Source organism: Symphalangus syndactylus, chromosome 14 (genome assembly GCF_028878055.3).
Source record: "Symphalangus syndactylus isolate Jambi chromosome 14, NHGRI_mSymSyn1-v2.1_pri, whole genome shotgun sequence".
Taxonomy (NCBI): domain Eukaryota; kingdom Metazoa; phylum Chordata; class Mammalia; order Primates; family Hylobatidae; genus Symphalangus; species Symphalangus syndactylus.
In genome coordinates, this window is record NC_072436.2 from 84,995,626 (window position 1) to 85,012,509 (window position 16,884).

At 48.6% G+C, this 16,884-nt stretch overlaps 1 protein-coding gene and 1 long non-coding RNA gene across 4 annotated transcripts in view; one reads left to right on the forward strand and one right to left on the reverse strand.

Moving 5' to 3' along the window:
* Positions 1-2,985: 2,985 nt before the first annotated feature.
* Positions 2,986-16,255, reverse strand: LOC134732499 (uncharacterized). Of its 2 annotated transcripts, none has more exons than XR_010115740.1 (3): positions 16,139-16,255; positions 14,890-14,987; positions 2,986-3,091 (listed from the first exon to the last, which is right to left on the reverse strand). It is a non-coding gene; the product is annotated as an uncharacterized lncRNA (long non-coding RNA). The 2 variants fall into 2 exon arrangements; XR_010115739.1 differs by lacking the exon at positions 2,986-3,091 and adding an exon at positions 8,495-11,349.
* A 29-nt stretch (positions 16,256-16,284) lies between these two features.
* The window catches only part of PNPT1 (polyribonucleotide nucleotidyltransferase 1), a 57,903-nt gene continuing 57,303 nt past the window's right edge, over positions 16,285-16,884 (forward strand). The window contains exon 1 of one of the 2 annotated variants that reach the window (XM_055240599.2): positions 16,285-16,536. In XM_055240599.2, the coding sequence (XP_055096574.1) occupies positions 16,376-16,536 (161 nt within the window). In that variant the 5' untranslated portion in view covers positions 16,285-16,375. The remainder of the gene's footprint in view (positions 16,537-16,884) is intronic. The other variant, XM_055240601.2, reaches the window with a different exon arrangement.

The window sequence follows — 16,884 nt, forward strand, 5'->3', positions numbered from 1 at the left end:
AAATTGGGTGAAGGATGGTTTCCACATTATCCCTGAGCTAACATTAAAGATAGCCTATTCCAAAATCAGGTCAAAGACATAATTATTCTGTTAACAAAACACAGAAACACAGAAGAATGTTAAGGAGCAAGAGAAAATGTTAATATGTTCTGAAATTCCCACTAGCATAATTGACCAAAACAATTCCAAAATTCCCCAAATTTTAATTCACATTAATTACAAATGACAAATACAATTAATATAAACTGTAATGGTCTAAACTAATTTGACTAAGCATGCAATGCACTGTTGGCAAGGTCAGGCTTTTGTGCTCAATTACTGTTCATTCATCCTGATTTTAAAGAAACTGTTTTGTTTTGTGAGAAGGAACAATGATCCCACTATCCTAAGAACAATTAACCAATGTGAAAAGTTAGACAACAATCCAGTGGCATGGGGTGTGAAGGGGGGCGCTGCATTTAGTTAAAATCTAAGAACACACAAGTAAACACCAAAGACTACTTGTGAATTGATTCTGTTTATCACAAATCAGTAAAACTTTCTCTGTAGCAGTTTGTGACTGAGTTGCATGTACGAAAGCATCAGGAGTGTGGTCAGCATGGGAAAAATCTATTCCCTAGGAATAATGACAATGTTGGGTGGTGGTAGAAGTAGCAAATCACCAAAATGGTCATTGGCGGTGGCATGACACAGAGCAACACTCATGACACTGAGGGTCTAGACATTGAACCTTGCTGTTTTAAGATCTGGAAAAATTAGGGGTGGTCCTCTTTGGAGACAGACCCTTTCTGATTCTCTTGTGTTGGAATGAAGGAAAAGTTCAGTATACCAAGAGACAAAAACAGGCTGAAAGAGGTTTTTACTATCCCTTATTGTCAATTAAAAACAAAAAAACTGCAGCAGCAAGTATCATCCAGGCATATCTAACCTGCTGCTACCTTCTGCCTTAAAGTGGGAGTTTTTAGTTATCCAATTGGTCCAGAACCCCAGAACTGTGCAGTTTGTTCGTTCTTAGGGAAGATACAGAAGAGATATCTGCTACCTGCACCAGCAGAGCTGGGTGACCGTTCCAAAGGAGGGAAACGTTCTAACCTCGGTTATTGCTTTCCTCAGAGCAGAAACTGTGGGCCAGCGGTGCCATCTAGTCACAGCTTTCTTACTGAACCCATGACAATGAGGAATAGGTGTGTTTGTTTCTTAAAAAAAAAATTAAAAAGTAAAACACAAAAATTAAGTAAGAAAGCATAATTTTTAGATAAATGCTTACTTTTCACGGACAATGAAAAGAGCAGTAGCAGATATATTTTCTGGATCTTCCCTAGGGACAAACAAACTGAGCAGTTCGGGGGCTCTGGACCAGTTGGATAACTAAATGTGTGAACGTACTCTTCCTTGATTTTCCCAAGTACACAGTCTGTATTCTGGATAGTGCAGCAGTGTCCATTACATATATAATCCCTATAAAAATTCTGTGCAATTGACATTGTTATGACATTCACACTCACCAGTATGTGAAACTTTTTTAACTGCAAATGTCAGAAGCCCAGTAAAAATTAACTGGGCAAAAAAAAAAAAAAAAAAAAAAAAAAAAATCCAATAATTCACATTTCCGCAAACAAACCAAATGTCCATCAACTGATAAGTGGATAAAGAAAACATGGTATATCCATCCAATGAAACATTATTCAGCCACAAAAAGGAAGAATGTAGTGATATATACTATAACATGAATGAACCTTGAAAACAACCACCACCTTTTTATCCTCATTGTTATAATTCAACATTTGATCCATTGGTCCCACCATTTCTCACGATTCATCAACTTTCTCTTGGCTTCATGTCCACAGCACCTTGTCTAGCCTAGATTTCATGGTCCCCTCCTTATAATCACTCTTCTGCAAACATCCATAACTCGTTTGCCTCTCTCTCCCTCAGTCATCCTTGCCTAGGGTATTAGTCAGCTTGGACTGCCATAACAAAATACCATAAACTGGGTGACTTAAACAACAGAAATGTATTTTCTCACAGTTCTGGAAACTAGCAGTCTCAGATCAAGGTCTGACAGAGTCTGTCCTTGGAAGAGGCTCTCTTCCTGGCTTGTAGATGGCTGCCTTTTCACAGTCCTCACATGATGAGGAGAGAGGAAAAGCCCAAAAGCTCTCCGATGTCTCTTCTTATAAGGAAACTAATCCTATCAGAGCTCCTCCCTCCAGATTTCATTAAACTTAATTACTGCCTTACTTCAAACGCAGCAACATTGGGGGTTAGAGCTTCAACATACAATTTTTTTTTTTTTTTTTTTTTTTTAGACAAGGTCTCGCTCTGTCACCCAGGCTGGAGTACAGTCACTCAATCTTGGCTCACTGCAAACTCCACCTTCTGGCCTCAGCCTCATGAGTAGCTGGGATTACAGGCATATGCCACCGCAGCCAGCTAACTTTTTTGTGTTTTTGATAGAGACATGGTTTCACCATGTTGGCCAGGCTGGTCTGAAACTCCTGGCCTCAAGTGATCCTCCTGCCTCAGCCTCCCAAAGTGCTGGGATTACAGGCATGAGCCACCGTGCTGGCTGAACTTCAGCATATGAATTTGAAGAGTGGAGGAACACAATTAGTCCATAGCACCTAGAAAACCCCAACCCCAGATGAATACTACCATTCACTTTTTCCATGCCTGCACCAAACAGGTACAATTTGCTAGAAAAAAAAGTCACCCAACTGAATAGACTGGTTTCTCTTGAAATTCATGATCACAAACTTCAAAGGGCATGTAGCAAGGCACGACTGTCTAGCAATCCCACTGTGTTTCTTGAGTAGACTTACTCTTCCATCCCCCAAAATAACTTCCTCCCTTAACTTCACATACCTTCTTTACCCCTTACTCTCAGCTGCTCCCCTTGCCTCAAAATTCACTAGAGACTGAAGCCAAATAAATTTTTCCCATCCTCCCTTAAGCAAATCTTCTAACTCACCTGCATCTGGCTGGGCATAGTGGCTCATGCCTGTAATCCCACTACTTTGAAAGGCAGGTGGATCACCTGAGGTCGGGAGTTCGAGAACAGCCTGGTCAATACGGTGAAACCCCATCTTTACTAAAAATACAAAAAAAAAAAAAAAATTAGCTGGGTGTGGTGGCACACACCTGTAATCCCAACTACTAGGGAGACTGAGGCAGGAGACTAGCTTGAATCCAGGAGGTGGAGGTTGCAGTGAGCCGAGATCGTGCCACTGCACTCTAGCCTGGGCAACAGAATGACACTCTGTCAAAAAAAAGAAAGGAAGGAAGGAAGAAAGAAAGGAAAGAAGGGAGGGAGAGAGGGAGGGAAACTAATTCACCTGCATCCGTTCTCAGCCTTGCACTCTCTGCCATCCCAATGAAAGAAATTTTCCTCCTCCTCTGTGTATAACCGGATGTTGAATGAGCACTGAATGGTCTCAGAATTTGAGTTAAGGCTCTAAAACTGAAAACAATGAGTAATAATTGCCCCAACACTCTACAAAATCTAAGATAGCAGAATTAGTCCATAATTATCAACTCCTATCACTCATTCCAGCCAAAAAGCAGAATAGTAGAAATTTGGAACACAGATTGATGGGAGGCATTGAGGTAGACAGTTGCCAGCCTAGTTAGAAATGATGGTGACATTTTTCTCCCCTCTCTGTGGAGGAAGTCAGAGTCCCTCTTGCCTATCTTCCCCTCCAAACTAAGCAATGGGAGCCCAAGAGAACCACAGTAGAGAACGAGGAAAAGACTGGCATCTCCCTCTCCAACTAGACATTTATTAAGCTGTACAATAGTCTTATGCTATCATGAGTTAGAAGCCAAGCCCAGGCCCAGGAAGAGAGTTATCAGGAAGTCTTGCCATATGTCCCCTAGAGCTAGACTAAGCCTTAATAGAGTTTAAATCCATTTTTTGATGTTTGATTCCTGATCATTTTTAACGCTCACCACTTTCTCTTCCCCTTGTGGCCCACATCTGGGCAAGCTGATAAGAAAGCTCAGGTGCTCCGTCCTTTGGCACTCGTGGGAGATTCTAACCACAGAAGCCTCTGCCTACCCATACGCAGAGACCATCGCCCCACCCCACCCAATTACCAGAAGAAAAACTCCAAGCCAATCTCCTTTTCCTACTCTCTCAAGTCACCTTTAGACCAGCTTGTGAAGCCTGTCCTGCTTTCCCCAAAAAGCCTCATTATGAAAGAAATACACCTGACGGGGCACAGTGGCTCACGCCTGTAATCCTAGCACTTTGCGAGGCCAAGGCAGGCAGATTGCTTGAGCTCAGGAGTTCAAGACCAGCCTGGGCTACATGGTGAAACCCCATCTCTAATAAAATACAAAGAATTAGCCAGGCGTGGTGGCATGCGCCTGTAGTTCCAGCTACTTGGGAGGCTGAGGCAGAAGAATTGCTTGAACCCAAGAGGTAGAGGTTGCAGTGAGCTGAGATAATGCCACTGCACTCCAGCCTGGGTGACAGAGCAAGACTCTGTCTCAAAAAAAAAAAAATACACCTTTTCACACCCTTTTGATGTGTGTGTATGACATCACCAGTCTTGACATCGAATTAGAATGTTGGGTGAGGGTCCATCCTGCTATTGCAAAGTGGCCATACCAGGAACATTTAAGAATATGGACACTAGTGCCTGCTTCCCACAGAGAATTTGGAAGACAGAGGCTACCTGAAGCCACCAAATGGCAGAGCAAGAATAGAGATCAATGTTTGAAACAAGCTATAATTTTACCTGTTTGGGGGACAAGGATGTATGAGTTTGTGGTCCAAGAGAACCCAAGAAATCCATTTTGAAGGTACTTCACCTAAGAGAGCTAAGAGCCAAGACAAGAGGATCTCAGCAGTAAGAAGCTGTGCAATAGGGCCAGGCGCAGTGGCTCATGCCTGTAATCCCAGCACTTTGGGAGGCCGAGGTGGGCGGATCACCTAAAGTCAGGAGTTTCAAGACCAGCCTGACCAACATGGAGAAACCCCATCTCTACTAAAAATACAAAATTAGCCAGGAGTGGTGGCATGCACCTGTAATCCCAGCTACTCGGGAGGCTGAGGCAGGAGAATCACTTGAACCCAGGAGGTGGAGGTTACTGTGAGCCAAGATCGCACCACTGCACTCCAGCCTGGGCAACAAAAGCAAAACTCTATCTCAAAAAAAAAAAAAAAAAAAAAAAAAAAAAAAAAAAAAAAAAAAAAAGCTGTACGAGTACAATAGACCACCAGGAGCAGAGGCTGAAAGAGTCACAAAAGATCACCCAGAGAGCACTCACACTGGGAAATGGCGTTAGTTTGGCAGTCCTAGCAGAGGTCACCCATGTAACCCACACCTATAACCCATATCATGGCCAGATTTTGGATGTCTGTAGCAATGGTAGAAATGGAAAACATCCAGTGTTGGTCAAAGAAGAATTCCACTGGCTCCAGAAATTGAATTATTGCATTCCTTCCTCTATTCTATTATCCTATGTCCCAATCCTGGAAGAGCCATACAAATTATGGAGGCAGGAGGAGGCAAAAAAAAAAAAAAAAAAAAAAAAAAACTTGTGAATGAAAAAATTAGACTCTTTCTTCACCTTCCTTAGTAGAGAGGAGAGGTCTTGAATTGCATGAGAGGCCTGTGGCTTCTGCTTAAGGTGTAGAAATCTGGAAAGAGCATCCCACTCTTAGAGCAACAAAAACAATCACAACAGTAGCAACAACAAAGCCAGACCATCGGAAAATTCACAACTCTTCTTGAGCACATCAGAGAACTGAAGAGACAGAACAACCTACTAACCGGAAATCTTAGGAAAGACGGGCACCTGCAAAGAGAGCTGGGACATGAGCTCTTGCCACCTGGAGCAGTCACCACCAAACACTGGCAAGAAGAAGAATTCAACCAAATACTTTAATTGCTAAAACCTGAGTATGGGCTATTACTGTGCACTGAATTGTGTCCCTCCACAATTCATATTTTGAAGGCCTAATCTCCAATATGATAATGTTTGGAGATGGAGCCTTTGGGAGGTAATTAGGCTTAGATGACGGTGTGAGGGTATCTTCATACAGGGATTAATGCCCTTATAAGAAAAGACCAGGGAACTTGCTCAGGTTTTCTCTCTCTCCCTTCCTTCCCCTTCCTTCCTTCCTCCCTCCCTCCTTCCCTCTCTCTCCTTCTCCTTCCCTGCTCTCTCTTTTCCCCTCCCTCTCTGCCTCTCTCTCTCCCCTAAAACCCTACTCTCTCTTTCCTTGTAAGGACACAAAGAGAAAGTGACCAACTACAAGCCAGAAGAGGACCCCTACCAGGAACTGGATTGGTCAGCCCCTTGATCTTAGACTTCCCAGCCTCCAGAAGTATAAGAAATACATTTCTGGGCCAGGTGCAGTGGCTCATGCCTGTAATCCCAGCACTTTGGGAGTCCGAAGCGGGCGGATCACAACATAGGAGTTTGAGACCAACCTGACCAACATGGTAAAACCCCATCTCTACTAAAATACAAAAATTAGCCCTGTGTGGTGGCATGCACCTGTATTCCCAGCTTACTCAGGAGGCTGAGGCAGGAGAACCGCTTGAACCCGGGAGGCAGAGGTTGCAGTGAGCCGAGATCACTCCACTGCACTCCAGCCTGGGCAACAGAGCAAGACTCTGTCTCAAAAAAAGAAAGAAAGAAATACATTTCTGTTGTTTAAGCCAACCAGTCTATGGCCTTCTGGCTCAAGCTGACTAAGAAAGCTACCCAGAGAATATAGAACCCCTGGTGACCACAGACACAAGAGGAGTTTGCAATCACTCAAAAGCTTGTCTCCATGGACCTCACTGGACCTTACAAAAAAGACTCAGGTAAGAGCAAGAATCCTGAGAGCGTCCCTCGTGGTGTAGGCCTGGGGAAGGGGGACACAGTCACTGTGGGAAAGGCAGAAGCCTCACTGGATGCTTCTTTCCCATCTCTCCAAAGGAATAGAAGCCTTAGGTGCTGTGGGAAGGCAGCAAACACCATTAGCCTAAGACATTGTGAAAAGCAGCCAGGCACAGTGGAGCATGCCTGTAGTCCCAGCTACTCCAGAGGCTGAGGTGGGAGGACCCCTTTAGCCCAGGAATTTGAATACAGCCTGGGCAACATAGTGAGACCCCCCTCCCCCAAAACAAAGAGAGAGAGAAAGAGAGAAGGAGGGAAGAAAGGGAAGGTGGGAGGGTGGCAGAGAGGAGGGAAAAGAAAGGAGAAAGGTGAGGGAAGGGGAGGGGAGAGAGGGGAAGGGAGCGGAGAGGGAGGGGAGGGGAGGGGAAAGGAAGAGAGGGGAAAGGAGCGTTAGGGGGAGGGGAGAGTAGGGGAGGGGAGGGGGGAGAGGGAAGCAGAGGGGGGAGGGGTGGGGAAGGGAGGGGAAGGGAAGGGAGGGGAATGGAGGGGAGGGGAGGGGGGAGGGGTGGGGAAGGGAAGGGAGGGGAGGGGAAGGGAGGGGAGGGGTGGGGAAGGGAAGGGAGGGGAGGGGAAGGGAGGGGAGGGGAGGGGAAGGGAGGGGAGGGGAGGGGAGGGGGGAAGAGAGAGGAAATGAGAGGGGAAGGGAGGGGAGGGGGGAGGGGGAAGCAGAGCGGGGAGGGGAAGGGATGGGAGGGGAAGGGTTGGGAGGGGAAGGGAAGAGGAAGGGAAGGGGAAGGGAAGGGAAGGTGAAGGGGAAGGGGAAGGGGAAGGGGAAGGGGAAGGGGAAGGGGAAAAAAAAGAAAAAGAAAGAAAAAGCTGTGGAAACTGATTGCAGCTCAGGGAAGAAACAGAACAAGACTCTCTACCCCTGGGGAAGGGGCAGAAGGAATGCTGGGCTCAGAACGACAGCTGGGATGGGGGTATGAACACAGAGAATGCCACCAGCACCGAAGACCCTGAGACACAGGGCCTGCCTGAGACTGTGGGTTAATCAGAACAACAGACAGCACAAGCTCCTGACTTCCCACCTCCAGGCTAACAAGCTGCTAGTGACAAGTAACAATGACTTCCTGCTAGGAGAGAGTATGGAGAGGCATCTCTGAGGTGTCTCTGAGGTGGCAAGGGAAGCAGGAAACAGATTGCATACTCAAGTGAATTCTGAAGAGAATTTTAGGAAAGTACTAGTTACAGAGTGGCAGGCAGATTCCAGGACTAACAAGAGTGCTGCAGCACCGAGGCACTAGCAACCATGGGGAAGTGTTAAGGCCGGAGCAGCAAGGAGGAGAAGCAGAACTGGAGTGAGAGCTGGAAGCAGGCAAGCAGGGCCTGCCTGGTAGGAGCCACAGTGGCAGAGAAACATAGCCACTGCCTCGCCATGACGAATTATGGCTTCCTAATTTTTAGTATGTCTCTCCTCTTGTATCTCCTGCTGGTACTTCCCATTGGCTGATCCAACCAATAGCCAGAGGGCCAGGGAGCTGGGGTGTTGCAATCCATAATGATCAGTTCCCTGGGGCACAGAGCAAAGCCAAGGAAGGTAGAGAATGTATGGATGGGAGCAAATGGAAAATACCTAGCATAATACATTTTCTTTTTTTTTTTTTATTAATTTTTTTTGCATACAAAAACAATAAACATTTTCTAAAAATACATACAAACAAAAAGATGCGTATCAAACATATTAGGAAGGTTGCACATGGGAAGTCGGGGAATAGAAATGGGGGGTGGGAGTTAAAACAAATGAGAGAGGGACTTTATATGGATCAGTGATAATAACTCAATCCTCTATTTGACAAAGAAGAGGGAGAAGGAAGAGGAAGAAAAAGAAAGTGGGATAAAGGATCAGAAAGGGAGGAAAATAGAAAAAATTAGAGTATGACTCCAGGGTAGACCTGTTTTGTTGTCACTGAGTTGGTTGGTTTGTCTGTTGTATTCTTCATGTTTCGCCAAGTTGGCCAGACTGGTCTTGAACTCCTAGCCCGAAGTGATCAACCCGCCTCGCCCCCCAGAGTGCCGGGACCACAGGCGTGAGCCACCACGTCCAGCCCCCACATTGCTTCTGGCCTCCGTGGTAGACCTCCCAGACGGACCGGCCAGGCAGAGGAGCTCCTCACTTCTACCCAGACACGGGGCGGCCGGGCAGAGGAGCTCCTCACTTCCCAGACGATGGGTGGCCGGGCAGAGGTGCTCCTCACTTCCCAGACGGGGCAGCCAGGCAGAGGCGCTCCTCACTTCCCAGACGATGGGTGGCCGGGCAGAGGCGCTCCTCACTTCCCAGACGATGGGTGGCCGGGCAGAGGCGCTCCTCACTTCCCAGACGATGGGTGGCCGGGCAGAGGCGCTCCTCACCTCCCAGACGATGGGTGGCCGGGCAGAGGCACTCCTCACTTCTTCCCGGACGGGGCGGCCGGGCAGAGGCGCTCCTCACTTCTTCCCGGACGGGGCGGCCGGGCAGAGGCGCTCCTCACTTCTTCCCGGGCGGGGCGGCCGGGCAGAGGCGCTCCTCACTTCTTCCCGGGCGGGGCGGCCGGGCAGAGGCGCTCCTCACTTCTTCCCGGGCGGGGCGCCCGGGCAGAGGCGCTCCTCACTTCTTCCCGGGCGGGGCGGCCGGGCAGAGGCGCTCCTCACTTCTTCCCGGGCGGGGCGGCCGGGCAGAGGCGCTCCTCACTTCTTCCCGGACGGGGCGGCCGGGCAGAGGCGCTGCTCACTTCCCAGACGATGGGTGGCCGGGCAGAGGCGCTCCTCACTTCCCAGACGGGGCGGCCGGGCAGAGGCGCTCCTCACTTCTTCCCGGACGGGGCGGCCGGGCAGAGGCGCTCCTCACTTCTTCCCGGACGGGGCGGCCGGGCAGAGGCGCTCCTCACTTCCCAGACGGTGGGTGGCCGGGCAGAGGCGCTCCTCACTTCCCAGACGGTGGGTGGCCGGGCAGAGGCGCTCCTCACTTCTTCCCGGAGGGGGCGGCCGGGCAGAGGCGCTCCTCACTTCTTCCCGGACGGGGCGCCCGGGCAGAGGCATTCCTCATTTCTTCCCGGACGGGGCGGCCGGGCAGAGGCGCTCCTCATTTCTTCCCGGACGGGGCGGCCGGGCAGAGGCGCTCCTCACTTCCCAGACGGGGCAGCCGGGCAGAGGCGCTCCTCACTACTGCCCAGACGGTGGGTGGCCGAGCAGAGGCGCTCCTCACCTCCCAGACGATGGGTGGCCAGGCAGAGGCGCTCCTCACCTCCCAGATGGGGCGGCCGGGCAGAGGCGCTCCTCACTTCCCAGACGATGGGTGGCCGGGTAGAGGCGCTCCTCACTTCTTCCCCGACGGGGCGCCCGGGCAGAGGCGCTCCTCATTTCTTCCCGGACGGGGCGGCCGGGCAGAGGCGCTCCTCACTTCCCAGACGGGGCGGCCGGGCAGAGGCGCTCCTCGCTTCTTCCCGGACGGGGCGGCCGGGCAGAGGCGCTCCTCGCTTCTTCCCGGACGGGGAGGCCGGGCAAAGGCCCCCCTCGCTTCTTCCCGGACGGGGCGGCCGGGCAGAGGCCCCCCTCGCTTCTTCCCGGACGGGGCGGCCGGGCAGAGGCCCCCCTCGCTTCTTCCCAGACGGAGCGGCCGGGCAGAGGCCCCCCTCGCTTCCTCCCGGACGGGGCGGCCGGGCAGAGGCGCTCCTCACCTCCCAGACGATGGGAGGCCGGGCAGAGGCGCTCCTCACTTCCCAGACGATGGGTGGCCGAGCAGAGGCGCTCCTCACTTCCCAGACGGGGTGGCCGGGCAGAGGCGCTCCTCATTTCCCAGGCGGGGTGGCCGGGCAGAGGCGCTCCTCACTTCCCAGATGATGGGTGGCCAGGCAGAGGCGCTCCTCACTTCCCAGACGATGGGTGGCCGGGCAGAGGTGCTCCTCACTTCCCAGACGGGGTGGCCGGGCAGAGGCGCTCCTCACTTCCCAGACGGTGGGTGGCCGGGCAGAGGCGCTCCTCACTTCCCAGACGGTGGGTGGCCGGGCAGAGGCGCTCCTCACTTCCCAGACGGTGGGTGGCCGGGCAGAGGCGCTCCTCACTTCCCAGACGGTGGGTGGCCGGGCAGAGGCGCTCCTCACTTCCCAGACGGTGGGTGGCCGGGCAGAGGCGCTCCTCACTTCCCAGACGGTGGGTGGCCGGGCAGAGGCGCTCCTCACTTCCCAGACGGGGCGGCCGGGCAGAGGCGCTCCCCACCTCCCAGATGGGGCGGCGGCCGGGCAGGGGCTGCAATCCCAGCACCCTGGTAGGCCAAGGCAGGCGGCTGGGGCGCAGAGGCTGCCGCGAGGCCAGACCACGAGGCCAGACCACGCCACCGCACTCCAGCCTGGGCAACACCGAGCACTGGGTGAGCGAGACTCCGTCTGTAGTCCCAGTACCTCGGGAGGCTGAGGCGGGCAGAGCACTCGGCGTCAGGAGCTGGCGACCAGCGTGGCCAAGATGGCGAACGCGTGCCTGCAGCGAAAGGAGAAAAGGCAGGGAGTGGTCGCGCGCGCCGGCAGTCCCAGGCAGTCCGCGGCGCGGGCAGCAGCAAGCGGAGTAGATTGTAGCCTGGGCCAGAGAGGGAAAGAGAAAGAAAGAAAGAGAGAGAGAGAGAGAGGGAGGGAGGGAGGGAGGGAGGAAGGGCATAATACATTTTCACGCTTCTCTTGCATCAACACAACGCTGGCTCCAACTTCATAGCCATGCAGCCTCTCCCTCCTCAGGGTTCAGACCAGGCCCTCTTCTCTTTTCTCTCTACTCTCTCTCTCTAATCTCTACTCCCACAGTGATTACTTTTATATTTATGTTTCCCTAGTCCTCTCCTCTGCGTCCTGCACTCAGATCCAACTATCTGCTGACAGCTACACTCTGGTGTCTCAGACATTGCATTTCTGACCCATCTGAGCCTATTAATGGTCTTCATTCTTCTCTCTCTGTATCCAATTCATCAGCAAGTCTGATCAATTCCACCTCTAAAATATATTCCAAATCTGCCCATGCTTTCTTCTTGTCACCCCTGCCACCACATCAGTCCATGCCACCACATTAGTCCTAATCACAACATTTCTCTCTTGTCCTCCTCTGATCCATTCTAGACCTGGCAGCCAGAGGGGACCATCTTAAAATGTACGCTAGATCATGCTACTTCCCTGTTTAAACTTTCTGCTGTTTTCCCAAACCCCTTGCTATGCTCTGCCTTCCTCTTCTACTTCATACCCACTTGCTTACTACTCTCCTGCTCACTACTCTCTAGTGACACTGGCTTTTCCACATCCTCAGAGAAGCCAAATTCTCTCCTGACTTGGGGCACCCCTCCCGCTACAAGTCATGCTCCTGCCTGGACCCCATGTTTCAGAAGCTGTCTTCTTCTCGTCCTTCAGATTGGCTAAAATATCTCCTCAGGAATGCATTCCCTGGCCACTGTTTTTGAAGTTTGTTCTCTCTCCATCCCATTATTCTCTTTTTACCTAATTTATTTCCTTCTTAATATTAACCACATTACAATTTATCTGTTTATGTTTGATTGCGTTTTTGTCAGTCTCTCGTTAGAATGCAAGCTCCATAAACCACATTCTAATTTATCTGTTTATATGTTTGATTGTGTTTTTGTCAATCTCTCGCTAGAATGCAAGCTCTGTAAAGCAAGGATTATGCCCTATGTTTCTCTTGACATCTCTATGGTCTCAAGCCTAGCACAGTGCCTGGCATAAAGCAAGTATTCAATAAATATTAGAGCACCTTATCATGCTTTCCATGTGCCAGGGACTATCCTTACTTTCATAAAAATAAGACTGCATTAAGTCCACATAACAACCCTGGGAGGTAGATATTTACTATCATTCCCATTTACAAAAGAGGAAACTGAGGCATAGAAAGGGTGCGTATCTTATCAAGAGTCATATGTTTAGGAGGGGAAAGAGGTAAGATGCAAACCCAGGCAATCTGATGGCAGAGCCAGCACTTTTAACCACTATGCAATACCTATTCCCACATTCACTTCCATAGATGAATTAATAACTACATAAATACATTAATTAAGTGGAAGGACAGACATAGATTGTATCCATAAGTCTGCCTAGGGAAGTAAAGAGGATAGTACTGAAGACTGAGTTTGTTTGATTGATACGTGTGAGGAGTATGTGCCAAGCACAGAGAATCATATCTGCAAAGCCATAGAGGCAGGAGAAAGTGTTGCAAGGGAACAAGCAGTTCAGTTTACTTGGAGTACAAAGTGAAAAGAGGGAGGGAAGAAAATAGGGTAGTAAGAAAAAGTTGATGAGGCCAATAGGAAAGGAAAGTTTATAGTCCATATAAAGCAGTTTAAATTTTATCCTTAAAGACTTAGGAAGCCACTGAAAAAATTTAATCAGGATGGAGACACAATTCTATTTGTGATTGAGAAAGATCCTTCTGGTAGTGGTGTAGCGCAGACTTTCTTAAAGTTGAGTAGGCTACATTCTTTCAAGAGAAAAATTTTTTCCTGAACACTTCAGGGTCCGCTGATACTTTTAATTATAATGTTACTATATAACAAAATATAACTTCCATATTGTTACAGCTTTTAGTCATAAAAGCAATACAAATGTATACCCTGTCTAAACTAAACTACAAATTAAATCAAAATATAGTTAAAGGGCCAGGCTCTGTGGCTCACGCCTGTAATCCCAGCACTTTGTGAGGCCAAGGCAGGCAGACCACCTGAGGGTGGGAGTTGGAGACCAGCCTGGCCAACATGGTGAAACCCCGTCTCTACTAAAAGTACAAAAATTAGCTGGGTGCGGTGGCGCACGTCTGTAGTCCCAGCTACTTCGGGGGCTGAGGCAGGACAATTGCTTGAACCCAGGAGGTGGAGGTTGCAGTCAGCCAAGATTCATTGTGCCCAGCCTGGGCAACAGAGCAAGACTCCATCTCAAAAAAAAAAAGTAGTTAAGCATAATTTAATGCAATGGTGTTTTACTTAACGTAGTTGCTTATTCAGAGCATGCAGTGGTATTAACTATTTTGATGCAGGTTCATTGGAGTTTGAAGAAAAGGGAAAAGGAGAAGTTGCTGGTGGATTTAAGTTGGATCATTTTTAATGTCCTTCAGCAGTCATAGGTAAATAAATCCCTTTTAAATTATATTTTGGCTGTTAAACTATACTTGACATAACTCTACTTCTAGAATAACATCTCAGACTGAACCTCATGGATTATAGCTTCAGTAGTAACAACTACAAGAATTTAAACTTTTTATATTTTTCTTTCTATGCTAATCTAAAAATGCTTAATATAAACATATAAACGTATTCTGTATCATCTATATCTTCATAACAAAGCTCTGCTACAAGATTTTAGTGCCTACATTTGCTTTTGAGTTTACAATCCAATTACTACTATTTGAATTATATCAGATTTGTGTGAGGAAATGGGGGTGGGGGATTCTTAATAGGTAAATGCTGCTTTCCGTCATTTCTGGCTGGATGAAAGCTAACTGATTCAAGGAGTTCAAGGAGTTCTGAAGAAGAGAAAAATGTTCAGAATACCTGGAAACTGGAGGAAGAATTAAGAAAAGGCTGCATAAGGTTGGGCGCGGTAGCTCACGCCTGTAATCCCAGCACTTTAGGAGGCCGTGGTGGGTGGATTGCCTGAGGTCAGGAGTTCGAGACCAACCTGGCCAACATGATGAAACCCCATCTCTACTAAAAATACAAAAAATTAGCCAGGCATGGTGGCGGGCGCCTGTAACCCCAGCTATTCGGGAGGGCTGAGGAAGGGGAATTGCTTGAACCCGGGAGGCGGAGGTTGCAGTGAGCTAAGATCGCGTCATTGCAACAAGAGTGAAACTCTGTCACGAAAAAAAAAAAGTCCGGGCGCAGTGGCTCACGCCTGTAATCCCAGCACGCTGGGAGGCAGAGGCGGGTGTATCAGGAGGTCAGGAGACCCAGACCATCCTGGCCAACATGCTGAAACCGCGTCTCTACTAAAAATACAAAAATTAGCTGGGTGTGGTGGCACATGCCTGTAATCTCACCTACTCCGGAGGCTGAGGCATGAGAATCGCTTGAATCCAGGAGGCGGAGGTTGCAGTGAGCCGAGATCGCGCCACTGCACTCCAGAGCGAGACTCCATCTAAAAAAAAAAAAAAACAAAAAGAATTAAAAATGTTCATCCTTGATTTAAAAAAGAAAAAAGAATGATGAGCTCTAAACAGACAAATGATTTGGTGGCAAAGCAGCTGACACCTTGCTTTCATGAGCTATTATTACTGATTTGGGATTTCCATTCCAATAGAGGGATTACCATTAACTTGGTTTACAGATTTTTAGTGTTAAAGCAGTTTTTGCGTCTTCTCCCTTTTACTTTACTGTGAGTTGCCACAGAGTTTTCAAGACCAATCAATCTACTGAAATCTCTCACGAAGAACGTTCAAGCGATTCCCCTGCCTCAGCCTCCCGAGTAGCTGGGATTACAGGCATAAGCCACCATGCCCGGCTAATTTTGTGTTTTTAGTGGAGGCGGGGTTTCTCCATATTGGTCAGGCTGGTCTCGAATTCAGGTGATCCGCCCGCCTCGGCCTCCTAAAGTGCTGGGATTATAGGCATGAGCCACCGCGTCCAGCCAACGTTTTTAATTCTTAAAACTGTGTTTGAATGAGTGTTGGGTTTTTGCTGTTTGGTTTTCTTTGGGGGAAGGCGGTTATGACCTTACACAAAAAAATATACATCATAATGTGAAAATGCCCATTGGTTCATTCAAGGAACAACATAAAGAATTTCTAACAGAATGGATTAATGGGGTGGAAGAAATTTATCCACTCTCTAAAAATTTTTCAAATCTCAAAAACTTTTTTTTTCATTTTACAAAATATTTACTTCAAACAGTAGCTGGCATTTTGCATTTAAGAATTCGACCAAAAGTGACAGGAATATAAATTGCTAATTATTAGCAATGGAAATGAAAATGAATCAGAAATGACAATAAAGATTTCTAAAATTACAAGTCGATGAAAAATGAATTTACTGTAAATTCGTTAACACAAATCGCTGCAGTAACATATCTGCTATGTGAAATTAATAAAATAAAAACCAGCGCGGAGAAGGGGAGAAGGAGATCTCTTTCCAAGGCCCACCACGCAAATTCTAATTCTTAGTTCACAGAGCCAAATAATAATAATGTGTTGTTCTATAACTTCTAGTATTAAAAGTAAATATAAATTTACTCTGCATATTAAACATTTACATTATTCTAGGACTTCTCCTTTAAATTACGATAGTACACACACAAAAACCTTATTTATCTAATTGCCTTTCGTTGGCACATAAAGACAAAGATCGTTTACAACATAATCGCGTTCTGATAGGTTTGACCCTCCCTAGTCTTCGTAGAAGGTGGCCAAGGTTTCCGTTACCCCGGCGTCCCTCGCGCACCGCGGAAACGAAACTGCATCAGGCTCCGCCCCACGGTCTGCGGAGTGAGCCAGTCAGAGCACAGGCTGGGTTGATCGCGTGCCGGGTGTCATGGCGGCCTGCAGGTACTGCTGCTCGTTCCTCCGGCTCCGGCCCCTGAGCGATGGTCCCTTTAGTCTGCCAGGGCGGGATCGGGCACTCACCCAGTTGCAGGTGCGAGCACTATGGAGTAGCGCAGGGTCTCGAGCTGTGGCCGTGGACTTAGGCAACAGGTAAGGAGTGACGTGCGCTCACTGTATTGTCATAAGGTGTCTTGTCCAGCCAGCTTGAGCGTATTTATCTCCCAGGGTAGAAACCCAGTATCCCAGGTCTATTTAATCTCTCCTTACCCTAAACCTAAATTCCAAATTTCCCTTTCCGGGTTTGGAATGTGTCTCCTCGGATCCTCCTTCCCGCTCTATGTCGTGCCCTCTGTTGGTGTGTGGCGGGCTTCTTTGCTCCATCCGACTGTGTCCGTCCGCCTGACTTCCGATCTCTTTACTTTCCGGGACCACTGGGCTCTTAAGTGGAAAACATTCCACCTAGGGATAACGAGTTGACGTGGATGTATCATGTCATCC